General features: G+C 36.7%; 4 protein-coding genes and 1 pseudogene across 9 annotated transcripts; 1 reads left to right on the top strand and 4 right to left on the bottom strand.

Moving 5' to 3' along the window:
- Positions 1-10: 10 nt before the first annotated feature.
- Positions 11-3547, top strand: RUS3 (root UVB sensitive protein (Protein of unknown function, DUF647)). Its single transcript, XM_048103987.2, has 14 exons — positions 11-418; positions 636-695; positions 780-818; positions 899-961; positions 1087-1143; positions 1292-1355; positions 1562-1645; positions 1749-1831; positions 1930-2059; positions 2172-2264; positions 2355-2493; positions 2666-2706; positions 2789-2976; positions 3169-3547. Exons 1-14 carry the CDS (start codon positions 260-262, stop codon positions 3262-3264), a joined length of 1296 nt encoding a protein of 431 aa, XP_047959944.1. The 5' UTR covers positions 11-259; the 3' UTR covers positions 3265-3547.
- Positions 3548-3943: 396 nt separating this feature from the next.
- On the bottom strand, positions 3944-5671 carry LOC125205168 (ureide permease 1-like; annotated as a pseudogene).
- Positions 5672-7017: 1346 nt separating this feature from the next.
- Positions 7018-10217, bottom strand: LOC125203379 (SPFH/Band 7/PHB domain-containing membrane-associated protein family). Of its 3 annotated transcripts, none has more exons than XM_089060220.1 (9): positions 10046-10217; positions 9350-9476; positions 9156-9223; positions 8922-8981; positions 8678-8836; positions 8375-8521; positions 7880-8094; positions 7444-7552; positions 7018-7370 (listed from the first exon to the last, which is right to left on the bottom strand). In XM_089060220.1, exons 1-9 carry the CDS (start codon positions 10166-10168, stop codon positions 7290-7292), a joined length of 1089 nt encoding a protein of 362 aa, XP_088916346.1. In that variant the 5' UTR covers positions 10169-10217; the 3' UTR covers positions 7018-7289. The 3 variants fall into 3 exon arrangements, with proteins under 3 accessions (XP_088916346.1, XP_047957669.1, XP_047957668.1); XM_048101712.2 differs by having other exon boundaries at positions 9350-9437; XM_048101711.2 differs by having other exon boundaries at positions 9350-9470; positions 10046-10216.
- A 2847-nt stretch (positions 10218-13064) lies between these two features.
- LOC125208255 (PLASMODESMATA CALLOSE-BINDING PROTEIN 2-like) lies at positions 13065-14923 on the bottom strand. Its single transcript, XM_048107837.2, has 4 exons — positions 14708-14923; positions 14269-14508; positions 14120-14159; positions 13065-13681 (listed from the first exon to the last, which is right to left on the bottom strand). Exons 1-4 carry the CDS (start codon positions 14760-14762, stop codon positions 13363-13365), a joined length of 654 nt encoding a protein of 217 aa, XP_047963794.1. The 5' UTR covers positions 14763-14923; the 3' UTR covers positions 13065-13362.
- Positions 14924-16855: 1932 nt separating this feature from the next.
- SECA2 (Preprotein translocase SecA family protein) lies at positions 16856-25974 on the bottom strand. 4 transcript variants are annotated; one of them, XM_089061781.1, is made up of 32 exons: positions 25664-25974; positions 25460-25594; positions 25294-25363; positions 25119-25183; positions 24600-24720; positions 24097-24188; positions 23509-23574; positions 23290-23354; positions 23132-23219; positions 22863-22928; positions 22622-22737; positions 22365-22455; positions 21816-21899; positions 21630-21722; positions 21460-21555; positions 21297-21382; positions 20937-21015; positions 20728-20841; positions 20468-20563; positions 20330-20393; positions 19870-20159; positions 19581-19636; positions 19049-19166; positions 18859-18939; positions 18536-18615; positions 18413-18467; positions 18255-18324; positions 17986-18175; positions 17777-17900; positions 17609-17683; positions 17345-17511; positions 16856-17263 (listed from the first exon to the last, which is right to left on the bottom strand). In XM_089061781.1, exons 1-31 carry the CDS (start codon positions 25832-25834, stop codon positions 17347-17349), a joined length of 3162 nt encoding a protein of 1053 aa, XP_088917907.1. In that variant the 5' UTR covers positions 25835-25974; the 3' UTR covers positions 16856-17263; positions 17345-17346. The 4 variants fall into 4 exon arrangements, with proteins under 4 accessions (XP_088917907.1, XP_088917906.1, XP_047957613.2 ...); XM_089061780.1 differs by having other exon boundaries at positions 16856-17247; XM_048101656.2 differs by having other exon boundaries at positions 16856-17179.
- Between the last annotated feature and the right edge of the window lie 107 nt (positions 25975-26081).

Genomic DNA, 26081 nt, shown 5'->3' with positions numbered 1-26081 from the left:
TGTCATTATTCGTTTTCCGCCCTTGTTTTTGGCCCAACTATTTTTTCTTTTTTCGTTTTTAACCCTCATTAATATACGATCTTGTGTTTTTCACCCTCTTTACTTTTCATTTGTAAATTTTGTGATTTTTTCTCTCCTTAATTTCATTATGTTTTATTACCTTTATTAATTTGCTATAGAATATTTTCTCCTTGTAATCTTGTTTCCGAGAAAAAAATGAAGTCTTGACTTTGATAGTAGCACGTCTAGAGAAGCAGTAATGGAACCGGAGGCCTCAGTGATCGAAGAATGGAACGGCAGCGCTTCTTCAAAACTCACAAAGACTGCAACTTTCACTGTCGCCGGAGCCACCGTACGGAAATCGTCTCTCCGTTTCAATCATCTTTCTCGGAGAATCCTCGACGCCTTTGTTCCTGAGGTGAAATGTCGATATGTTCCTCGCTATTAATCTTTCTTCGTAAGAATTGCTTGATGGATGTTTGTTTTCAGTTTTCCAATGACTGTGTTATTTCAAGCACAGTAAGAAATGTTAATGCCATAACCTGTGAGGAAAAGAACTTCAATAATTGTGATGAGTGAGCTTAATTGGTGTAAGGAGAAATTCCATTTGATCTGAAATTGGCACAAAATTGCAGGGATTTCCAGGCAGTGTGACTCCTGATTATGTCCCTTTTCAGATATGGGATTCATTGCAGGTTGCCAGCCCTTTGTTTTTCTAGTTTTTTCATTAAATCCAGAGCGTTTTTGCCCTCGATATTGATTGGCAAGGTTACTTGCAGGGCCTATCGACTTATGTGAGAACAATGCTTTCCACACAGGTAATAAGATTGTTGCAATCTTTAGCCTTTTGATATGTCATATGTATGTAGGACTAAAGTGCATGTATTAGTTGCTTTAGGCTCTTCTTAGTGCCATTGGTGTTGGTGAGAAATCAGCCACAGTTATCGGGGCTACATTTCAGGTATACATTCTGTTACGGTTTACGTATTTACTTATTTTTACATGGTGCAAGATGATAATCATTTGAAAGTTCGAGTGGCTTTTTCTCCATCTGTTTATTAATCCCACTCTAAAAACCTATGTCAGTGGTTTCTGAGAGATTTAACTGGAATGCTTGGAGGTGTCTTGTTTACATTTTACCGGGTAATATTTCACTGTTTTTTTTTGGATTTATCACTATGCATGTGAATGGCAGAAAAGGAAAAAGTCTATAATGCTTAACCTTATATATGCATGAAATGTTGTCTGGTAAAGAGATTAAGATCCCAACACCACATTCTCTTTTCATCAGGGGGCTGACCTGGATAGCAATGCCAAAATGTGGCGTCTTGTTGCAGATCTCATGAATGACCTTGGTAATATTGTCTTCACCTCTATTTGCCAAAATCATTTCTGTTGTTGCTACTACAATTTGATTGGGCTGCATTATATTTTTTACTATGTAGCATTCTTGTATATTTATTTTCTGATATGGTAGTTGTCATATTTATCGATTCTTTTACAATATTAATTAGCTCATTTCTAATGCTTCAAGTTTGAGACTAGACTGAATTTGTTGCAGGGATGCTGATGGACCTTCTTTCCCCTTTATTCCCTTCGGCTTTTGTGGTCATTGTATGCTTGGGAAGCATATCACGATCATTCAGTAAGTTCTGAAAGTTAGTTGAATCGTTAATTCAAGCCCTCATGCATATTAAGTCATATTAATTATTTCTGCTCCAATTCTTTCCATATGTGCTACTTAACAGCTGGGGTTGCCAGTGGTGCAACTAGAGCCGCCTTAACACAACATTTTGCTCTTCAGAACAATGCAGCTGATATATCTGCTAAGGTAATACGCTTCATTTAAAGGATCGGTCAGTATATTGCAGTAACTGTAAATGTTTTCATCGTTTTTATTCATTGAAACTTGTTACCGGAATGAGATAGGAAGGTAGCCAAGAGACTCTAGCAACGATGATTGGGATGGCTCTAGGAATGCTTCTTGCCCACATCACTATGGGGCATTCAATGGCCATATGGTTTTGTTTTCTGTCTCTCACCGTCTTTCATATGTATGGTTAGTCTCCTCTGATAGTCTTATTGCTTATATTGCCCGGTGATTCTTCTGTCTGAACTAACATAACCTGCAACTGCATCCACCTTAACTCAGTCATCTACTTTATTTGCAGCAAACTACAGGGCTGTTCGTTGCCTTACACTGAGCACATTAAACTCTGAAAGGAGCTCGATTCTCTTGCCACATTACATAAAGACTGGTCAAGGTGAGACATCGAGTCTCTGATATTATGAAACTGTAGGACTTGAGATTCCAAAACGCTGATTTTTTTTGTTTTTTTTTTTTTGTTTTCTAGTTCTTTCACCAAAAGAGGTCTCTGTAATGGAACATATTTTACCTCGGTGGATGAGTTCATGGATGACGAGCAGGGTAGAAAATTTGGGGAAACGGGTACGCTTAAGTGTCCGGATCTCTTCACTTAATAATGATGAAGTGTAAGTTCTCAACTGTACTGTTATTCTTTTGACATGCATTTCCCAGATTCCTTCGTTTAGCGATTTACTCATCCCGAGCATTTTCTTCTAACACATTTAGCATGTAACAATACCTAATAACGTCGGAAACATAATTACATTGATATGTAAATTCTCATTTTATGGAGAACAGGGTAGATCTCTCGCGTCTTGCCAGCTCTTATTACAACAAAGGTTCATCTCATTTATTCCCTTTCTTACAGTTGGTAGTTCAAATCAACACTTAAGTCTTATTAACTCCTTTCGGTTTTGCTAGGAATGTACATACTACTTCCAAGAAAGAGTTTTGTTGATGTGATCATGCATAGAGATTCGACAGCAGCAGATGTCCTACAAGCTTTCATGCATGCTCTCGTCTTGGCAAAACTGGATGACAAAAATCAATCTATGCATATCCAGAGCCAGTCATGGATGGATAAAAACTATCAAGACTTTCTTCTTATGGTACTTCCTGGAAATACTAATGTTAATTTTGATTTTTCCTCTTGTTCTTAGGGATAAGGAAATGAAAAAGTAGAAGCATTAGTCATATTCCAATCATGGTGTTCACATTTAGTTCATGACTTAAAATGAGAAAAGGATTGCCATTCTCATATATACCTAAGTTGTAATTTTTGGTTTATCGTTGCTTGGCAGCTCCGATCATCAGGATGGAGAACAGAACGTCTTCTATCGCCCTCCATTGCATGGAAGGCAAATTGGTCTATAGATTCGTCTGATAAAGTCGAGTAGGGAGCTTCAAAATCAAAGAGCCTGGTCTGAAATTTCTAGCAAATCGAATAGAACGCCTTTTTCCAATGTAACTTCTTAATTTATTGCATACGCCTGATTCCGATTGCTCTGTTTTTTCACAAGATTTTGAGAGTCATTTGTTGGTACTGCACTATAATGCATACCAATCTTGAACGTGCACTAGTTTTTTTGTTGATCCTTCCTAAATTATGGCTATTTGCCTACTGTGACACTAATGTTATACTACCACAGAATCAATAAGATCTGACTTTTTATTGATTAATAGTCAAATTTGATGAGAATGTTGATTGTGCTAAAGCAATATCTCTGTAAGCAAAGAGAAGATAACTCGTGAAAACCAAAACTTGTTGCTTTGACTGAAAACCAAAAGAAAAAACTCAGAAAAATAACAAATTTTAAGAAAGTTGTATATGACACTAGAACAAAAATGCAATCTCTTTATAATTTTCTAATGTGTGTTTCAACCAAATTCAGTTGTTGAGCTTTGGCAGTAAATTTGCATTTCTTCTTTTCAATCTATTTAACATTCATTTGCAGACTACAAAGGAAAGGAGCAGCTAAATAAGTTAATGTAAATTTTCCCAATCATGATCATCACCACTGCATTTCTCTCTACTGCAACTTGCTATACATCTGGTATACATGCCGGTTTTAGTCACTACTTGCGGTGACCTGCCAACGCCATGAGGACAGCGACAGCAACCACGAACATCAGCAACATCACAATGAGAAGCATGTACGTTCTTCTGGAAGATCTTCTGTACTCACCAAACAGAAATATACCCCAGAATGTACTCGCAAGGGGCAAAGCCTACAAACCAACCAAAATATGATCAAGATTTTTCTGACTTTTCGCTGCATAGTTAGTGGACTGACCTGAACAGCATCAGCTGCAGCATATCCAGCAGCTTGGCCGCCCATGAACTGGAGGCCGTTACCAAATCCACATAGAAGTCCGGCCAAAAGGGCCCAACCTCTACCATTCCAGTCAGAAAGATGGGCCTTGAACGACGACTTGGCAAAGTTCAAGACGGGGTGGTACAAGAAGGTGATGTTGAGGTTGACAGCTATCACGAAGCAGGATGATGAAAAGTAGAAAATTGCAATGTATACACTCAGGTTGGGGACACCGTCTTTCAATGTATGCCACTGATCATTTGTGGTCAGATTGAATGCCGGAGTGAAGAAAGAGAAGCATATCCGGCAAAGAAAGTTATTCCCAAACCTATGTAAGTCCCCTTCCCAAAAACCTGCAGCAGCAAGCACCAAATTCAAATTTTGTTTTCAATATTGTATTTTTGTATATGTATATTTCTCCTTTGATGTAAGCAGAAAACAAACCTTGATTGCCCTTTTGTTCTCGAGCTTTATGAGAAAATCTGCAGTGCCATACTTTGCTTTGTCGCCTCCATTTTCCAAATCTGTAGATTGTATACAGAATATCTGAATGAAAGAAAAAAAAAACTTATGATATATGGTCTTACCTTTGTTTCCATTAGTTTCTTTGGAAGCATGAGCATTCTTGTCACTGTAAAATGAGAGTTCTATCAACAAACACACACACACACACTCAAACAATAAGACACTTGTGGATTGCTTGAACTACTGTTTTCGTGATGAATATTTGGACGAAAAATAACATACACAGCTGCGCCTTTGCTATCAGCCGAATAGATAGCAAGCTTGGCTTTGTTATCATCGGCATTGGAGGCATGAACAGCAGTGCCGAAAAAGACAGCAGTCAGGAAGCATCCAACACCAGGGAAAAGAATCTCAGCCTTGTTGATTTTGCCATCCAAGAAATAATTCAATGTTGTTCCTGGATAAAGCCAACACAGACCAAAATGTAAATACATATGAAGCTTAGGTTCACAAAAACACTAAAAAGACAAACTTAATACAAAATTCATAATACCTATTACAACAGTTATGCTGGATGTCATAACCTCAGTGACTGACAAACCAACAAATGCCCAAGCATACTGCGTCGCCAGATTGCCAAGACTCAGAAAAATCCCACCACCCATTGCAAATAACACACTAGGCCAATTGTTCTGCATTTTGTATAGCATAGATAGGCTTAGCATTTCATATTCATAGCAAAGCAAGATTCGAGTAAACAGACGAATGTGAAAAGGTCCTTAACATCAAGAGGGGTTATCTAATTTGGACCTGAGATAGCTGGTCTAGGAAGTTTAGCTTTTGATTGCCGATTTCACCAAATGTGAAGGCTATGATGATTGCAGCTAACAGATTCGTGATTGTGTAATTGAGGGAGACGGCCTCGCCTCTCGAGGAGTGTTAACAGTGCAGGCCACGTGCCCAAGAAGGAAAGAGCTAAGAGCATGCAAGCTATTGCACCTCCTTTGCTCTCTACAAGATACATTTGCAGCTGTGTGACGATGAATCTCTCAGATTGAATAGATGCAACAGTTGGAAGGCCAAAATAATCCTATATACAAAATTAACGTAGTGATGTAGGATGCAATCTCTAATTAATCTTGACTAGTGTGGACAACTATATAGAATGCAGATTGTAATAAAAAAAAGTTGCATCTCCAATAATTTGTTAGAATATGCGATATGCCAACTGTCTTGGGATTATGCGGCATAAAAGCATCCACAGCAGCGGCGGGTTTCTCTCAGCCAGAGGGCATGCCATGCAACGTGGATGCGCACATATTATTGTTTGTGAGTTGCTGGATTTTCAGAAAATTAGCATGATGGTATAAATGACTTAATTCATAAGATGCGTAACGTGCACTCGCCCGGCCTGGACAGTATGCTGGTATAAAGGTATGAGTTGGCCGAATACATACCATGCATACCAAACATTTGCGTGGTCAGCCTCGACACCACGCTTGTATGATGATACTATTAAGTAACCTAATGAGTGTGTTTTAAAACTGAAGTTTATTTGACTATTTTTGTAACTTTTCCAATTTTCGTCTACCAAGAGTTGTTTGTGTGTCACCAACAAAACTGAATAATGGAGTACTCCATATAGAAGAGTTATGTCAAAGTTTTGTAATTGAAATTGTCGAAATAAATTTGGGGAAGATGGGATCATGATTCATGGAAAAACGGCAAAGAGCGTCATGATTTGGGATTCAACGCCAGATTTTCTTTGGATATGGAGTTGGGATAATTGTTTAGCTTGTAACAACAAAAATCAAGTGTTACAATTTTAATTACTTACCTAAAGCTGCTAAGATATTCCCACTTTATTGAGAATGTACTAAGTATGTTACTGTATATTCATTTTTTAATTGAAGAGCAAAAATTCTTGAGTGTTCTGTCATCTTCACAAATGAGTAGAACACCACTTAAACAATAAATCGCTGTATCTCAAATCAGAAATCCACAGACATCAAATTTTATTGGACAGTGTTGAAAGATTCTCTCTCTGAAATGTGTTCTAATAAATAATTTAATTTGTTGCTTGAAATGTGTATAAATCCACTTATGGAAAATTTGGAGGTCCGAAGCAATCAAATCATGTGCTTTGAAAAATGGAAAATCATTTTTTTTTCTTTTGACGAAGGAAAATGGAAAATCTTTAGGAAATTAAATATGAACCTGTCGCCCCTTATTAACAAATAAAATACAAACCTGTCAATATTTTTAACCTCGTCATAGAGTTTATGTATAAGCAAGTCATTCAATATTAATAAATCACGCAAGTTACAGAAAAAATACATGAATTCTTGCTACAGAAAACCGATTCGACGATTGATGGTGAAATACGATCTATTAGCATTGACGTCAAACGTACAAAATTCTAAAATATATCCCCAAAACTTGCACTCCAGCAACAAGGATTACAATACGAGAAGAAGAAAGAAAAAAAAAACAAAAGAACATATCATTGAAATCTAAAAGCAGCAACTGAACATCGTCGTATACACATTTTTTACGAGCCAAAGGCTTTCGCTCCTCCAAAAAGTGAAACGGGAAGAGTCCAACAAGATAAACAGCCAACGAAACCCAACCCAAATGTGTACTTACAATTCCAAGTTCTCTCTTTTCACAACATCTTGTAAAAAGCTCCCAAGCAGCCTTTGGTCGAGAACCATGTTCGGGACCTGTACGGAAAACTTATAAACCACGAGAAGCAAAAATATGTGGAGGAGAGGAACAAAGAGAATAGCCACTCACCTTGTTGCCAAAATATATCTTGGTGTTGTTGGCAATAGCTTCAATAAATTTGAGTTCCAAGTACTGAGGAGTAAGCCTCAACTTGTCTGCTTCTACTTCTTTCATCGTGCTAGAAAGACGACCAAAAAAGCAACATAAGCTCATTTTCAAGATTGTATCTTTTCAGAAATAATAATTATCAATCTGAGTGACTACTGTTATAATGGTAAAAATCTGGAGTAATACACAATAGGAGTACTTAGCATTTTAGTTAGTGCTCAATATGTAACCCATTTTTTTTCTGGCACTATTTTAAAGCAAAGATTTGGTTGATACTCAATGCGCATTCATATCATTACTTGTACACTGTGAATTCATGCATCTAAAACAGTAGTAATTTCTTAATGTAAAACATTCTCTGTCCTGCAGTAATTTAATAGAGGGTTGAGGAATTTACCGGTAATAGTCAGCATCAGCCAAGCTCTTTTCGCGAGCTACGTACATGGCATTAGATATTTCTTCTTGCTTCCTTGCACTGTCTTTTTCCATCAATTTCTGTTCCATCTGGATCTTACTTACATGAGCATGCTTTTCAGCCTCACTTATAGCAATTTTTTTCTGAGTCTCTGCTTCCTTCTCAGAAACTCTCTGTTTCTCAATAGCAATCAAGACCTGTCAATGTTTAAGCATTTGATTTAATTCAGGAGTACAGTAAAAGATACAGATGCTAACAGTTCTTGAATTTAGTACACAAAACCCCAAATACTACAAACAAAAGAAGAATCACTAGAGCTAATGGGATAACCATCTATTTATCAACTCTATCGATGTTAAGAGGCACAAAAAGATAACTGAGCAGGAATATCAGATTGCCGCAAGTAGCAGGAGTGAAAATAAAAACATAAATCCACACAAATGGCTTAGAGCCCAAACGTAAGAACTAAAAACATACCTTAGTTCTCTCCTCCTCCATCTGTTCAAAATTCCGTCTTATACTCTCAGGAATCTTAGGTTTTGTGACACGGACGCTAAGAATTTCAATACCTGGCGCATAGCGCGTACAGTCGGCCTGAAGAGAATCCTTCATTTTTTCATCAATCTGAAAATTCCAAAGGTAATTATTGGTTGTGTTTCAATTGGATCTGTTTACAGAAGGTATGTGGTAGTAAATTTGCAACATTAACTGAATCTCAAAGTCACTCTTTAAGTTGAATGGGATTCGGTTTTTGGTAAGGAGGTAGGAATGAGGTATTACCTGATCAAACATGTCGATGTAAACTTGCTGAAGTGAATGAGCACTGCAGAACTGATTAATCTCATGATGGATCTTATCGTATATCCATGTATTGTCATATTGGACACCATAGTTGAGTAATGTATCATATACATAATCTTTACTTAGACGATTTACAACCTGAAAGTATTATGATAATATGTGTATAGCAAACAATACAAACACTAAATTCAACTGCAGGACTTGGTAGAGCAAGAAATATTACTTCGATCTTCTCAAAGTTAATCATAACACCTCCTTTTGTTCCACAAGGGATGTCCCTCACCTGCAAATGAAAGAGATAATAACACTCTTACTCCAAAGTATGTTTATGTCAGACTACTCTGAAGTAAAGATGCATAGGTACACACTCAAGAATAATTGTTTATCCATGCAAACAAGTATAAATGTATATATATGTAGAGAGAGGGGAGGAGAGGAGGAAGAGAGAAATTTCTACCAAATCTGTCTGTAAAGTCACTTGAATGGGTTCAAAGTGTGTGATCAGGGGTAGTTTGAAATGAAATCCTATGTTCAAGATAAGCAAATTAGTGAAAAGGAAAGCACAATGTATACACGGGAATAATTGAATCTGTTGCATTTTCAAATGTTAGTATGCGTGAGTGCATAGCTGTATAGTGAAGTGTACGGTACCTGGACTGGTAATTGTATCCAGAAGGGCACCTCCTCTCCAGTAAACACCGACATGGCCCTCAGGGACTTGATGCAGCACGGAAAAACTCTGCTTTAGAGTTGAAGATGATGGAATTATAACCTGCACCTGATTTTCTCAATCACAATGTCCCTCCATCCATAAAGAGAGGAGGCTAGCCTCCAAAGGGGTCAAAGGCGAATTATATGCTAACTAAACATAAATTTCATCCAACCTAAACTTCTGTACACTAGCGTGCATATTCAGCAGCAATCTTTTGTTCATATACTATGTGATCAGTGATCATCTCTACAACTGTAATTTTCAATAGGAACTACTATATACTAGTAGTATCTTTTAACATCATCAGTTATGATCATCTTTACCCCTGTGATTTTCAATTAAATAGCTCAAAACATCAGCGGAGCTATATATTACTAAACGCTATCAATTACCACAAAAAAAAAAAAAAAAAGAAACAGAAGCGAATCGCATAACAACAGCAGAGAGAGAGATCATCGCAACTTATACATCCATAAAATAGCGAGTCAACTACACCTAAATCAACAAGAGTAGAACGCCTGATCAATTATCAAAATAAACAAGTCGGCTTCGCAAATATCTACAACTTGAAATAGAAGCAACCTAGATTCCCGTACGGCAAAATCAAAAAATTGGAAACAGATACGCGACATTACCATTGCGGCAATAGCGAGGAACATTCCTAGAACAGTTAGAATGGCGGAAAAATCCCCGCCTCCGCCGGGGGCAGGCGGCGGCGGCCGTGGAATTCCCGTTCGCTGATTCTGCTGTGCGTCCATATCTTTAAGGCTTCTTAGGAAGGAAGTTAGCTGCTGTGTCAAATGGAGTGAGATTATATTAGTAGTATTTATTTGTCTACAAATAAATGAGTGAATATTAATAGGTTCAAAACAATAATATAATTATGTTTTTAGAATATTGTTCACTACATTAGAAAAAATAAAGATTTCATTAGTTAAATATGATGTAATTAGGTGTGTGTTCTTTTGTAATTACTCAATATATAGTTTAAAATAGAGTAAAAGTCAATTTTGATCCTAAACATATGACTAAAATATAAATTTGGTTCAAAACATTCACTTTTTGAAAAACAAGTCCATAACAAATGAAATTTTTGTCAGAATAGTCTTTTTTTTTATGGTTTCGTCAATAAACTAACGGTAATGCAATTGTGCAATTAGCGTTGACTGTTAGTTTTTTTACAGAACCGTAAAAAAAAGGACTACTTTGGTCATATTTTCATTTGTTATGGACCTGTTTTTCAAAAAGTGAATGTTTTTTGACCAAATTCATGTTTTTGTCATATGTTTTGGACCAAAATTGACCTTTACTTTTTAAAATACTTAGTACGACTTTTATTAGGTAAATACTGTAGGATGTATATATGTTATTTTGTAGAGTATAGGCCAAAATTGGTCCTGAACATATGATCATTTTACGATTTTGGTCCTAAACTTTATCTTTTAGAATTTTTGGTCCTTCACATTTCAAATCGGAGCACAATTGGTCCTCCGTCAATAATTCCGTTAATTTTATAACAGTCAACGGTTTTACACCAATTTTGACCAAATTATCTGATTTTTTAAGTTACTAATTAATTCTCTAATTATTTTATCAAATATTCATTTAAAATCATATGGTCCTGAATTGTGTAAAGACGCCGATCTGCAAAGACGCCGACGCAAACATCGTCGGAAAATCACTAATCTCCAGCTTCGGAGACTCCTCCGCCACTCATATGCTCACATTTCGAATTCAAAATTCTCTCTCGCCGGAAAAACCAAAACCCCCAATTCTAAACCTCTCCCAATCTGAATCGATCAATCCACAATCTAGATCCGGATGTCGTGTTTAGCCCTAGCTCTTCAACCCGCAAGTGGCCCGACATTCTTCTCCAGACCCGGGAATGGTTCTCTCCTTCACGCGCGCTCGTGGCTCTCTCGCCTTCCGGGGCACCCGCCGCTCCTTCGCGAAGAATCATCAGCATCCCGCCTCCGATTCCTCCGCCGATTTTATCGGCGACGATATGCTGACTGCCTCCTCTGGTCAGGTGATTTTCGGCGCCGAGTCGCGCTATCGTGTTGTATACCGTCTAGTTAATTCAATTTACGTTCTCGGTGTTACTACGATTGATGATTCACATAATAATCTGTTTGAGTGCATCCATATCGTTAATCAATCTATTTCCGTGATTGTGACCGCGTGCCGCGGCGTCGATGTGACGCCGGAGAAATTGGGGAAGAAATATGCGGAGGTTTACATGACTTTGGATATAGTTAGGGAACGTGGAGCCGACGGCGGACCATGAGGCCAACATGGAGTTGTTTTCACAGGTGTTGTTTGAGCTTCAAAGACGCCGACGCAATTGTGAGCATATTAGTTATTTTCATGAATGTGACCATATGATTTTAAATGAGTATTTGATAAAATAATTAGAGAATTAATTAATAACTTAAAAATCGGATAATTTGTTCTAAATTGGTGTTAAACCGTTGATTGTTATAAAATTAATGGAATTATTGACGGAGGACCAATTGTGATCCGATTTGAAATGTGCAGGACCACAAAATTCAAAAGATAAAGTTTAGGACCAAAATCATAAAATGACCATATGTTCAGGACCAATTTTGGCCTTTACTCTATTTTGTAACTAATAGTAATATAATTGAAAAACAATTACTTTTGTTAGGTAAATATGATGAAATTAGGTATATCTTATGTGATTACTCAAAACATATAGAATATAGATGTAATTGGTATTGTAGTATGGGTTTTGATCCATGCAAAACCCATCCTTAGTACAAAAATACAGAATCAAACATACGGAGGTTATTTGTAGGTTATTGTTAGCTTAATTTTAGGTCATTATAGTAAGGAATAAGGATTGCATAAACTGATCTTAACATGAACTCAAACCCGAATTTTATATGACCTAAAACTGCTTTATAATGACTCTCCATGTTTTTGTTTAATTATTAACCATTAGATTGTCAAATCTGATGGTCAAGATTTGATTTGGATTTTGTATTGCAATCAATTTTTGTATTGATCATTTTCCTGATATTGTATAGTATTTTATTTTGTAATCGCTCAAAACGCAGAATATAGATGAAAAATATGATTTTTATTAGGTAAATAGGATGCAACTAGGTAATGTATGTTACTGTATTTTGTAATTACTCAAAATAGCTTGTACTTTGTCTTTTATTATATAAATAGGATGTAATTAGGTATATGTTAGTATTTTATAATTACTCAAAATATATAGAATGTAGCTGATAAAAATATTGACTTCTATAAAATAAATAGGTTGTAATTAGGTATATGTTAATTTGTAATAACTCATTGCATGCAGTACAATATAGCTGAAAATTATGACTTTTGTTAGGGAAATAGGATGAAAGTTGAAATCATGAGATATTATTAATGGGCCATGAGTAATTATTTCAATTCGAATGGGCTTAATTGTTATACCTCAAAATCAGCGTGATTTCTTAAATTGGCTCACTGGACTCGACCCAGCCCATCACGCACAAGGCCATGTGAAAGCACCTCCAATTATTGTGACTGAAAAAGAATCAAAATTTCGTGGCACACTTTCAATGATTACCAACAACATGATTGATTAAAATGGTTAAAGACTGTCTAGTAATAATAATTATTGAACATAGGGGGTATAAAAATCTCAATAAAATTTCAAACATACAAAGCAACATATTAGGGGCCCTAATCTAGATTTTACACAGGAAAAATATAAACAGAGGAGAGCACATTCTACCCAAAGAAAACAGCCACACATCTCCACCCACACAGAATCAGATTCCCTTACTCTTCCTTTTTTCAAGAAAACAACACAAAAAGAAAAAGTCTCTCAAGTGGAGAATCACTTCTTTGCGGCCTCGACATCGGTCCATCCGTTTCGTTCCTCCGGCTCTCGTCTGTCGAATCTTGCACAACTCGAGGGTGGTTTTCATCACATCATTGGGAAAAAGAGGGTGAATATGAAGATCACTGCAGCAAGCATGAAGGTGCTGCTTTGAGATGATAGAAGCTTGACACTACCGCTGTCAAATCCAGTTCCTGTCCCCGTCGGTGCAAGGCCAAAACCAGGAGTTGTGGGTGACCCCGGGATACCACTTGGGGTGGTAGTCCCGCCCGGGAAAGTGCTGCCTCCTGGGGTGGTGTTGCCTCCCGGAGTTGGAGTGGTGCCCCCTGGAGTTGTAGAGGCCGGAGGTGGTAGAGAGGTCGGAGTCCCGGGAGGGGTGGTCGATGGAGTAGTGCCACCGGCATTGCTGCACGATGTTTGAACACGAAACACATAAACAATAGCAAAAAAGTGAAATGAGAACCTAACTTTACTAAAATAAGGTTTGTACACATATGTGAGTTGAGTGCTTTTGTGCCTAACTAAGGCAAAGAGTTTAGAACCATATTTGGATCTAAAAAATCCATTTCTACACTGCAAGAATGTCAACATTATCAACCTAAACCCGACAAACTAGCCGGCATCTCACTAATCTGTTTCACAACTACAACACTAGTAAACACTAACATCAACTTTATCACAAAAGAACTAACTAAGCCAACTCAACTTTATCAATCAAGAAAATCACTAATGCTAGAAAAGCCAGTTAAGCAACAAGCAACACATCATGTATGAGAGCAAATTGAACAAGAGCTTCAAATTCAAGATTCAAAAGTAAAACTGAAGCTAGAAAAAGGGGAATTACCTAGCACTAGAAGGATAGACACATGATGAAGAAGATACACCTGCAAATCATCGAAAACCGACAACGGTCAGAAACAGAGGCCGGAAATTGAATCATAGACTATGAACAAAAAAAGCAAGTTGTTAGCAAATGTTAAGGAAGGTAATTACTGGGAGGATTGGGAGTGACAGTGGCAGTCCCTTGAAAATCACAGCTCATTGGGGCATTGCCCTTCTTCTGATAATAGCTATTCACAGCATAACTGCAGTGATCCCTAACAGTGTTAGGGTTAAAGCAAGCCCCATTTTGTTGAATTGCTGAACAATCAGCCCCATTTCCACAAGCATAATCTATGTTTTTCTGAAGAACACTGTCACTCACACCACTGTTGCAGACACAGTAACTTGCATCTGTACAAAGCAATCAGGGGTTAAGAAAGAAAAACAATTTTCAGACATTCTTGACTACAACTCAACTATGATTGCAAGAAATTTAGTTAGGTAAGGGGGAAAAGGATAAAGATCAAAACTTTACACACTCCCTTTTTTTTTTCTTTTTCTTAGTTTTCTCAGTACTAAAAGAAAATTGCAAGAAAAAAGAGAAGTTCACCTGAATAGCCGGCAAAGGCTAAGATGAAGAGCAAAGCCAGCGCTAAAACAGCCATGATTAGGTGGAGAAATTATGAGAAAAGGATGGCTTAACCCTCAGTTCTACTCAAGCTGGTTGGTGAAACTAAGAGAGGGAGAAGGGGGAGAGAAACGAAAGAATTTGTGGAGCAGGGGAATGGAGATTTCTAGACAGAGGAAGTAAGTTGGACGGTGGCGATGTATATATACTAAAATACGTATATACGTTTATAGAGAGATACAGTGGTAAAAAAAGTGATTCTTGGGGAATTGAAGCTCAACGCTTTCGTATTTAATTTCACATGTGAGATTGTGTATTGTGTTTTGACTCATTAGATTAGACCATGTGAGCTGGCCGACTGAGAGAGAGAGAGCATATCTTACTTTATATCTTAATTTAATGATTCCTACCATGTATTCATTTCTTTTACATGAGATGCATTTATATTGAAGCATAAGAACTTATAAGCCATGTACTAGTAGAATAAGGTATTGTACCATAATATACATTTTGTGGCATGTGACATGCACTTCATGGTTGTACCTTATAACTAATAACCTATTAAATACTACAATTAGTCCCGCAAAAATTGTTTAGTTATGAAAACGACGGTGTGAAGTTGTATAATTGAATTTGATTTTTCAAAATATAAATAAAAGTTAGAGGTAACAAAATCAATGATTAGTGGTTTGATAATGTACCAACAATTTAAAAAATTTAAATGCCAACCTTTGTGATGTGGTGTCGCTGTATCGTGGCACCGCGCATGGCCCCTTTTGGTACCAGCATCTAATTCCAGAATAAAATTGACAAACTTTACATCAAATACCGATCACTTTTTACTATTATAAGTTAATTATTTATTTCAATATTTTTCAATGGATATATTTAGTCGGTATATTTTTTCTTCAGCGAAAAATAGCTATGTACTAGTAGCAATGAATATCAAAATGATGTTTTGATTTAATACTTATCGAATATGTAACACGTCCAAATTTGAAAATGAAACTGATTAATCAAATGTAGTAATATTTCGAGAAAATATGTAATTTTCGATTTATAAAGTGACGTCAATCCAAAATTAATTGAAACATATCATCTTTCAACCACAAATGACAAAATTACGCGCTCCATCACTACAAAATTTTTATAATATTATCATCAGGCGATAAAAAGGGTGAATTCTAGTAGTAAAAAAACAAGAAAAACTGCTATTGATATTAGTATATTACTCCTTTCTTCTTTACAAAAGAAGATAGATTACGGCATTTATTTGTCCTATAGCGTTGTAAAAGCTGCGCAAAGAGAACTAGGTGGCAGAAATCAAGAGTGAGAGAAATAAATATTCAATGGTCCAATATTTAATCAATTAGAATTATAAAATGAGATAAACTTGTCCACATGCATATATTTAGACTTTAATATTATTTTGACTGTTTTATTGCACATCTTAAATCCTTAACAAAATCATAATTTTGTCGGAGTCAAAGCTCATAATTATAGAACTACTACGGAGTAGTAATTAACAAAGAGTACTTATTTTGCACGATTGTTTGAGGCTTAAACCTCAATCTTCTTGATTAATTAACAAGGATGCATGCAGTATTTAGCATAATGTCTTTTTCGTAATCTCGATTTAATCAAAATTAGCTCAACTAGTAATTTAGTAGTACTAAAATGTTTAATTTATTTTATAATCTAAGCCTAATGACTATTATATCCTTTATTAACGTTAATTCATTAGTAAAAAAGAGGAAAAGTATGAGGAGATTTAAAATTAAATAATACTATAACAATTTATTATTTTAATTTACAGTTTACAAAATAAAATCTTTTACGAAAGGCATAACTGTATTTTGCAAAAAGTGCGGACTTATAGATATTCCAACTTTAAACACAACTACGACGCGGTTTTCCATATTCTCAATTAACACAAATTAAATCCATATTATTATATGTTTTGACATGTAAAAAATGATTCGTAAGGCAGTAGTATAATCGCTCACCGCCAATGAGAATTTATTTCATCTCGCATTTTATTTAAATGGAATGGGATGCAATTTATTCAAATCAAGATTATTTGGCATTAATTTATGGTTTTTCACATAATAAAATTAATGCAAAAGAACATAAGTAAATGCTAGTACATACTTTTCACAATTTAATTTTCAAATCAACAATAATAATAATACTAGAAACTAGTACACTACTGGATGCTAAACATTGTTGGATACGTGGTTGTTCACGTTGATCACAACGCAGTCACCCTCCCTTGCAATGACGGGAGGCCCGGATACTTCCTGTGATCAACGCAGTCACCCTCCCTTGTAAACAGCTGGAGGCCCAGGAAACTTTCCGTTCAAGTCAGAATGGTCTTAGTCTCGCACTATCCGATCACATTATAAACAAGTTGCCCGGCCTATGCAGAGGGCCGTGAGTTATCGTTCGTGATTCCTAAAATCGCAACCCGGCTAATCAATCTGACTAACCAACCAAGTAGGCTAACAAAATATGTCTTGTTTCTAAACAAAAGAAAAACTTAACTCGGCAGATTGAACTTGGAATAAATGTTATGATAATTGGACAATAAATATATAGTTACAAAAAATTATTTTGTACCTTCAGCGGAGAACTAATTCTTCAGACTCCATAGGCGATGACCAATACCGTAATAGAGATTCCACAGTCACCCTCCTCGTGGCACTAAGCATCGAGATGAAAAATCGACAGCCATCGATTTTGTACTCCTCAAGTGGATTCCTGTGCCCGAAATATCTCAAGTTCACCTATACACATGGCAAGACCGTAAAAAAATCAAAATAAGTAGTACACCTACTGTCGAATTCAGTAAAAAAAAAATCGAAACAAGTGTGGCAAGCATACCGCTGAATTAAGTTTATTCATGTTCACGAGATGATCCTTCCAGAAGGAATCAAGAGTTTTCACAAGAACCGCCCTCTAAACGAACAAAAACAAACCAGAGTATTTTAGTAATAAGATTTTCATGAGCACCATTCGCACTACTTGGGATCTGAAACAGAATTTATGTACCTCGATTTCCTTTACATAGCCGCTGTTATAGCCCGAGTCTTGAATAATGTCTAGATATGAAGCAATCAGAAAGTCCCCAAGGTACTTGCAAAGAAGGTTAATGGATGATCTGAATTTCCCATCCCTAGCAGAAGACATAAGGAGAGTAAGCAAAATATGCAGAAGACAATCTCAACGACGATGGAAAACATATAACAAAGAAAACGCACTTCACTGAATCATCAGAGCATATTGTTAGCCACCGTTTAAACGATGAGCTCTTCATGCGAATGCCTCTAAAGGAATTTGGAGGTCTAGGCAAGTTTGGGAGGTGAAACTCATCAATGTCCACAGAACTCAACCCATGAACTTCTGCGAGTGAATACAACAAATTTTCCTCAGTAATTCCTGCAAATGAGTCTGCAGATACCCTAAAGATTTAGTATAAATGAAAGAACAGAACAAAATCAAAGTAGCTGAGATCGTAGAAGCAACGCACCATTTAACACATCTCTAGAAATTCCAACAAATTCCTTTAAAATTTTGCCTAGCTTCCAGCTTCTTGGATGCTGTGACATACAAAGTATTGTTTAAGAAAGAAATAAAATTTACTGTCGTATGATACAACACAGAGAATGTTCTAGAAGGAAGTTTTACCTTTGTAGGATCCACGTTCTTTAAAATAATTTCAGATACCACTGCTTGCATGTACCTACATACACAATTTATCACCACGCTGAGGAATTAAAAAAAGGTAGTACTCAAAGTTAGCACTCTTACTGGAAAATATGCTGAGAGCAACTGTCGGAATCGCCTGATAATATTAGTTGGCGGAGATCATAGACATGCTTTCTTTGCACCTGTGAAGCCAACAAGAATCAGCCAAACACATATTCTGAAAATTAATGGGAGACATCACTTTATTTGGAGATAATAAAAAATAAATAAAATAAAAAACTAAGCGATATTGAGATTACTATCTATAATTTGTAGTCAGATAAAATGCAAGACATATCATAGTCTCCACCTTCCTGATAAAACATCATTCAGGTAAAAGTATAGACGAAAATGAAATTAGAATAAGCTAGTAAGTGTCTTGATACCTCTAAAACTTCATCAAACTCAATTAGGTTCTTCCTTATACTAAAGAAGTACTTCTCGGCACTAACTTGAAGATTTGTAAGCTGAAAAACAGAGAATGAAGGATCAGATATGTTAATTGACACATATACATACCAATGCTAATTGATGGAAGGGGGTGGAGCACAAAAATAAAGAAACACTAGACCAAACCTGTTTCATGATTGAGTGACCAACTATTGGGACATCATCATCATCCGTGAGTCTAGATATAAGCTTTACCGCCCACTCAGTATCGAAATTGAACTTCTGAAACATATCATCCTGTAAGCTGTGAGGTAGAATCCCCAGAATAAATCATGAGAACAATGTAACACGACCAGAATATTTCAGTACTTAGATCAAGGAAGTTAACGTAGATATATATTCAAGTGTTTGCCAGAAAATACACTGCCACCATCCCTATCTTTAGTTGGAAATTTTAAATTTCTCTTTCCATTATATGATTGGTAGCAATGTGAACTTGGGAGGATATATAGAATCTGAGACATCATTTCAACTCATACAGAGAGATACTAAATAAATTCTAGAAATATATTACTGTAAAAGAGAGAGTGCATAGACAAATGCAATTTCAATCCAAGGATCACATGATATAGTCAGTCTCCATGTCACAGTTCAAATGCAGTATATGTATTGAATAACTACGAAGTTACAAACAAACAACAAATATACTTGATCATACCTCACTACAAACCGTGTTGATCCAGGATCCCCCTGCCTCCCTGCTCTGCCTCGGAGCTAGACAAGCAGATTATATTACACATCCATTGCAACGCCAAAAAAAAAAAAAACAATAAACTGTGATGATAAGTAAAAGGGAAACAAATACACCAAATACTATTTCACCCTTTTCTGTAAAACCTCAGAAAATTTCTCTACTACACTTGACCAGTCACAAACAGGCGAAAAATCACTTTCATTTCCAATAATATAAATTGCTGCCTAAAACTCAAACACATCAACAAAGTTACCTGGTTATCAATCCTCCTAGACTCGTGCAGAGAAGTTCCTATCACATGAAGACCTCCAAGATTTTTCACCTCTAACCCTTCAGAAGAACAGTGAGATTCACAGTCCTTTAGAACTGATAGATAAGCAAGTGCTATACATGGGCCAAGAGGGTACATCTCTGTCTCCTCATCAACAAGCTTCAGCAACTCCACTGATCCCACTGACTGGCTCATCTCGATGGACTCAGAAATTATTTTTCTTGCCTCGTCGTAACTCAACTTCTTACCCTCACTTTTGCAAACATATTTAGCTGAATATTAAACAAAAAATAAAGTTAAGTAGTAATAGTGAAATAAGAGAAAAGGCAGATACTCACAATTAAAACTCAGTCTAATCCTCCACATGCACATTTTCTTTTTTCTCTTGCAACTATACACAGTTTCTTATTAAAAAAAATTAAGAAAAAAAGAAGATACTAACACATAAGAACAGCCTTAGCTAGCAAGCCCAAAGATGATGGTCCAACCTTCACCTTAGATAAGATCTGCACTGAAAAAACACTTAGGCCTAATATTAAAGTCATTATGTCCTTTTTGTCTTGCTAGAATCAGTTATCACCTGTCCAGAAGTTAGCCCCGAGTCAATTTCAACATCAGGAACATTGTCTGAGAGAGTCGAAAGTAAATTGTCCTCCAAAATTTCTCTTGAAAGCATCTGACAATAAGACAATGCAATTGTGAACTCTTCATTGAAACCATCATGCTTTCTGCAATCACAAAACATTTGATGAAAGGGAACAAGAAGCAAAGGTCTCAAGTTTCATCCCAAAAATGATTGCATACTACACCGTGGATCAGAACATCAAAAGCAGGATCTACCTTCGGATTTCCTCCTAGGATAATATCAGTACCCCTGCCAGCCATATTTGTTGATAGAGTGATTGCATATTTTCGACCAGCCTGGGCGACAATCTCAGCTTCTCTAGCAGCATACTGTAAAAGATAAGTTGTAAAAGCCCACAGATTTAAGATATGCAAATAGGAGACCAAAATTTGAAGTTTCCCAAATTATCATGGTATATATGCACCTTTGGTCGAGCATTAAGGATGTTATGGGGGATTTTTATCTCCCTCAGTAAAGCAGAAAGATGCTCAGAATTTTCAACACTGCATTAGAAATCAAAAGCCATGGTCAAATATGTTGAGCTTAAGTAAATAAAAATGGACAAGCATTGTATCGAATATGCGCTCCATTGCGGATCTCTGATATCTATGATAAAAATATTAAATAATAACTTATGCATCTCAAAGATTTTTCCACAATTGAAAAGTAATGGCATGAGATGTGTTCAGGAGCATCATCAGGGTTGGCCATATCTCAGCTTAAAATCTTCACCTGGATCAATTTTGATGATTTGGTTATACAGCAGAAAAAGAGATAGATGTACCTGGTTGTCCCAACCAACACCGGCCGGCCTAGCCCAAACATATACTCAATTTCAGCACGAACATAATTCCATTTCCCTCGAGCAGTCTAACACTCAAATATGACGAAGTGAATTGATGGCCTCTACTACAGTAAAAGAATTTTAACAGAGTTCAAAAACTTACTGCAAAGGCCATGATGGGTAGATCTTCTCTAATACTCAACATATTCGTAGGAACCTCAATAACTGGCATTTGGAAAATTTTCAAGAATTCCCTCTCCTGCAACAAATAGAATTTTACAAAGACTAGATACTCCAATATATCATAAAGTAATATGTGTAAGAAGCACTAACCTCAGTTTTTGCAGTCCCAGTCATCCCTGAGAGCTTGGGGTATAACTTGAACAATGATTGGTAAGTGATTTGGGCCACAACAACAGAATCGGCCTAACAAATTTCAGGAAGTTCCATTACACAATTTCGGAAAGGTAAACCAAACTCTCAACAAGATGGCCTAGAAAGCTAGAGCAACTACAACACCTGAATTTTCAGTCCTTCTTTGGCCTCCACTGCCTGATGGATGCCGTCAGACCACCGCCTTTTCTCTTCCACTCTACCAGTCAACTGCAGTGCAAGAACAATACCACATTTGCATATCAAAGAACCTTAATAGGTTATTCAACAAGAAAATGCCTCAGGAAGTGTTTATATCTTCAGTAAACGCAAAGCAGAAACAGTAACATTAAGTAACAGAACAATTGCAAAATTACAAAACACCATGCCCCAATCTCCTACCGGTTAGTTGAACCAACATATGCCTAAGGCATATTATATAAGAAAATTCTCATCATGAGTCCAATTGTTGAGCTGATCATAACTTTTTGTATATTCATGAAACCCTAATGATGAGTACCAAAAATACATGTTTTTGCTATATGATGTGACTTGAGAGGATATTCAGTTAGGTTAAACACTATCAGATAGTTTTCATACAGGTAAACTGATGCAATAACTGAACTAGGACAGATCCCTTCTCTCAATGACCCAATCATGTACAAATATGAAGAAGCAGGAGCAACTAGGACATACCTCATTGATTATAAGAGCCTTTCCGTTCCGAATTATGTATTGAACATCTCTCCGGTAGAATTCTTTGGCTCTTAATGCATTCAAAACAAACCTGCCATATTAAATGAACTATTCATGAATATAGATGGTAGAAAAGTTACAATGAAAAAGAACAGTGCCTATGGTATTATCTAGTCAATGCATGAAAAACAAAATTCAGGACCCCATCGAGGCACGATAACGATGACTACAAAGAGATAACTGGTTTGATCATTCACCTGGCCCATGGATCATTCTCATCCCATAAGTCATTTGTATCCAGAGCTGTCTCAGCCAGTAATATTCCTTCCTCAGTAAGTTCCACTGAGTTATCCTTAAGTTCAACATTGTAATGCTGTCGATTAAGCACATATTATCAAATTAAGTACTCTGTATCAGGCCGTGAGTGTTCATTTTTGAACAAAAAGGGGAAATAATCTTTGAGGTGTATGAATGGTAAAGGTAAAAACAGAGACTCACCAGACCACGTATTAGCAAATCAGCTATTCTAGCAGCAACTGGAAATCGTACAGCATCTTGACTAGCCTTGCAAAAACAAAACAAAAACAAATTAAAAACCTGGGCATTAAAGCAATTTTACAAAGATATAGTTATACACTGGAATCTAATAAGACATATTACCGCCTGAAAGAAAAATTATTTCGTTTTATGTTTCTTTTGGGAAGAATTACTGCTTGGAATAAACAGATTTGATACTTGTGCCATTTGACAAAAACATGCAAATTTACCTGTCCGCTTATCAACAAAGGATTGCGTCCTTCATCAATAAGGACAGAATCAACTTCATCAACTACACCAAAATGAAAGGGCTTTGGCCTGTTCATCAATATAATAGTTGGTCAAAGGAAAACAATTAGGACATGCGAATGGAAGGCTGAAGGGTTACCATCTCATTACAAGTTGTTCACTGCTTCCAGCAAGATTATCTCGCAAGTAGTCAAAACCAAGTTCCTGTGGCCATATAGAAGGAAATTGGGCATTGATTAGGGCAGTAAGGAGGTGAACTTCAAGTAAACTGCCAGTGAAAACCAATCAATACTGTGGACAAAATACTCCTATATAGAAATGATGTAAGTAGAAGTATTTCTTGGTGTGATTGACTTACCGTATTATTGGTGTATGTAATGTCGCATCTATAATTAGATCTTCGCTCCTGATTTTTCATGTCTCTCTGCATCAAAAGTAACATTATACGATATAGACATGCTCGAAACATCAGCATTTGCAAATCAGACCTCCGTATATCCCAGGACAAACTTCAAGTCCTCACTTTTGGTGCATGTATATTCAATATATTAAAATGTGTTCTTCCTTGTTTATGATCTCAAGGATACAGGAAAGCATGACAAATCTTAACAATAGTAAATCCCACAGCTGACTGTGGATAGACTGCAGTAGTCCTTCACTTTTGACATATTTGAGACCCAAATTTTTTCTTTCGAATATGTGTGCTTCTTACAAGATATTGAACCATTGGGAATGTATATAAACTTTCCTGTTGATGTCTTATTTTGGCTTAATCCACTTGATTCTTACTTACATAGTGTAATTGAGGAATTGAGTAAAATTCAACAGGTCCCAAGATCATGTTAAAACTTAAAACTGAAGTGTACTTCTTAGAGATAAGCTGTTATATGATATGTTTTCAGCAAGAAAGCCCGGGATCCAAAGAGTTGAGCTAGAAGAAAATTACTTGAATAAGTCCAACTGAGAGGCCTAGGAATCGATGCACGCGGCCCATCCATTCAGCATCACGCTGGGCGAGGTAATCATTTACAGTAACCACTGCCATGGAAAAAACCATGTTGAGAAAGGGACCCATAAAGCACTATACTCTAACAAGGCGCATGAAAATTCCCAAACAGTTTATGCATTCCCAAGGTGCATGGAAAGTACCATGTTGAGAAAGGGACCCATAAAGCACTAAACTCTAACAAGTCGCATGAAAATTCCCAAACAGTTTATGTATTCATGACAGAATTCAACCATGTAATAAAAATGTGCAGAGATATTGCAAAAACTACAATTTATATTCAACTAACAACACTTTCATCGTTCAAAACCAATGATAAAACATACATATTTAACGACTGATACATTGATCATCCAAAACCAACAATGGTAGTCTACTTTGGCCAGCTTCTACAATTATCACATAGCATTTTCATATCCATAAGAAAACAAGAAACAGCGTACCATGGACGCCCTCCCCACTCAGAGCATTAAGATAAGCTGCTAAAGTGGACACTAAGGTCTTCCCTTCCCCAGTTTTCATTTCTGCAATCGAGCCATCATGAAGCACAGCTCCACCAATTATCTGTAATATAAGATAACATAAAATTCCAGAAAAGCCTGACTTATGTTGGTTTTAATATCAATCTCACACAACATCCAACGGACCTTAAATATTCTAGATTCTATAAACTAAAGTACCAAAAGTGTAAGAAACTCAACTATTGCATTCATGATTAGAGAATGAACAAAGGGAAGGGTGTTTCCAACATTGACAGCACAACACCTTACATGTCACAACAGCCACAGCTATATAACAAAAAAGGAATATAATGCTCAAATACTAAAACTAATCTTCCTTTCATTTCACTTTTTCTTGATCGCAGCAAAGATGGTGTAACCAAATTCTTGTTCTCTAAGATCAAGAAACCAATAATGTCTCCAAAATTAACAATATTGCTTACAGCTTTACGTAAAGCAAACCTGAACATCAAAATGCCGCATTCCAAGCTTCCTTTTTGCTGCTTCACGAACTACAGCAAAAGCCTCTACAAGAAAATGCATGACGAGATGAAAATAAATTGAACTTGTTAAAACAGAACGACCTAATAAGTCAATGGCTTATCACATTAGAGATAGAGAGCTAAATATATTATACCAGCTTGAATATCAGCTAGAGTCGCACCCTGCTTCAACCGCTGGCGAAATTCCTCTGTCTTCGCCCTCAGCTAGGATAACAAAGACAAGAAAACTCATCCAAATTTATAGAAATGAAATAAGGTGCGCATTAGCGTGGGACAAACGGAGAGAGAGAGTGAGAGAACCTGCTCATCTGAAAGTTTCTGAATGTGAGGTTCGAGCGCATTCACGGAATTCACAAGTCTGTAATAATCTCTAACAACCCAGTGATTCAAGCTACTTAATTCGTTCCATGTTTTCTGAATACCACCGATTTTATCCTGTAAACACAAAAACTTTATTCAGAAAAAGGCAGCCCCGTAATCAGTTGGGTTGTGTTAAATTCGCACCTTCAAAGATGAAATTATGCAAGAGCGCCTCAAGTGGCGGGTGGTGAGGAGAGAGGGAGGATAGAGGGGGAATAAGGTGGTTTTGGTGCATAGACGAGTTGTACTTGAACAGCGCCGGAATTGTGGCGATGGGAGGAGCAAGGCGGTGGCGGTGGCGGTGGCGGTGGTCATCGGAGTCTACGTTGCTTGGATTTTCAGAGCGCTAAGATTTAATTACATAAACTTCCATTTTCTTAAACCGATTATTTTTATTATTTAATTAAATGACGAATATGCCCCGGTGGTAAAAACCCCCCAAAAGCCCTAGCTAGGGCTCGCAAGAATGGCGGAGCTTCATCAATCATCATCTCCAACCTTGAAATTGAAAAATTACACACTGAGCTCAATCACTTCTCTCGTCGATCAAATCTCTACGCTC

The sequence above is a fragment of the Salvia hispanica genome, chromosome 6 (assembly GCF_029641045.1).
Source record: "Salvia hispanica isolate PSC_SH4W2 chromosome 6, Shi_PSC_v1, whole genome shotgun sequence".
NCBI classification, from domain to species: Eukaryota; Viridiplantae; Streptophyta; class Magnoliopsida; order Lamiales; family Lamiaceae; genus Salvia; species Salvia hispanica.
The sequence above is the reverse complement of the archived record's forward strand: the minus strand, read 5'-3'. Positions and strand labels throughout refer to the sequence as shown.

What these genes read in the sequence shown, in the direction of transcription:
- RUS3 (XM_048103987.2), top strand. Translation starts at nt 260, where the DNA reads ATGGAACCGGAGGCCTCAGTGATCGAAGAATGGAACGGCAGCGCTTCT. An exon ending in AGATCTCATGAATGACCTTG is followed by an intron (nt 1,356 to 1,561) that starts GTAATATTGTCT and finishes AATTTGTTGCAG; the next exon opens with GGATGCTGATGGACCTTCTT. An exon ending in CAGCTCTTATTACAACAAAG is followed by an intron (nt 2,707 to 2,788) that starts GTTCATCTCATT and finishes CGGTTTTGCTAG; the next exon opens with GAATGTACATACTACTTCCA.
- LOC125203379 (XM_089060220.1), bottom strand. Translation starts at nt 10,168, where the DNA reads ATGGACGCACAGCAGAATCAGCGAACGGGAATTCCACGGCCGCCGCCG. An exon ending in ACATCGACATGTTTGATCAG is followed by an intron (nt 8,522 to 8,677) that starts GTAATACCTCAT and finishes TGGAATTTTCAG; the next exon opens with ATTGATGAAAAAATGAAGGA. An exon ending in AGATATATTTTGGCAACAAG is followed by an intron (nt 7,371 to 7,443) that starts GTGAGTGGCTAT and finishes TTTTCCGTACAG; the next exon opens with GTCCCGAACATGGTTCTCGA.
- LOC125208255 (XM_048107837.2), bottom strand. Translation starts at nt 14,762, where the DNA reads ATGGCTGTTTTAGCGCTGGCTTTGCTCTTCATCTTAGCCTTTGCCGGC. An exon ending in AGCCTTTGCCGGCTATTCAG is followed by an intron (nt 14,509 to 14,707) that starts GTGAACTTCTCT and finishes TGCTTTGTACAG; the next exon opens with ATGCAAGTTACTGTGTCTGC. An exon ending in GTCTATCCTTCTAGTGCTAG is followed by an intron (nt 13,682 to 14,119) that starts GTAATTCCCCTT and finishes AACATCGTGCAG; the next exon opens with CAATGCCGGTGGCACTACTC.
- SECA2 (XM_089061781.1), bottom strand. Translation starts at nt 25,834, where the DNA reads ATGACCACCGCCACCGCCACCGCCACCGCCTTGCTCCTCCCATCGCCA. An exon ending in AGGCTCTTATAATCAATGAG is followed by an intron (nt 21,900 to 22,364) that starts GTATGTCCTAGT and finishes CTTGCACTGCAG; the next exon opens with TTGACTGGTAGAGTGGAAGA. An exon ending in AGCTAAGGCTGTTCTTATGT is followed by an intron (nt 20,160 to 20,329) that starts GTTAGTATCTTC and finishes TTTAATATTCAG; the next exon opens with CTAAATATGTTTGCAAAAGT.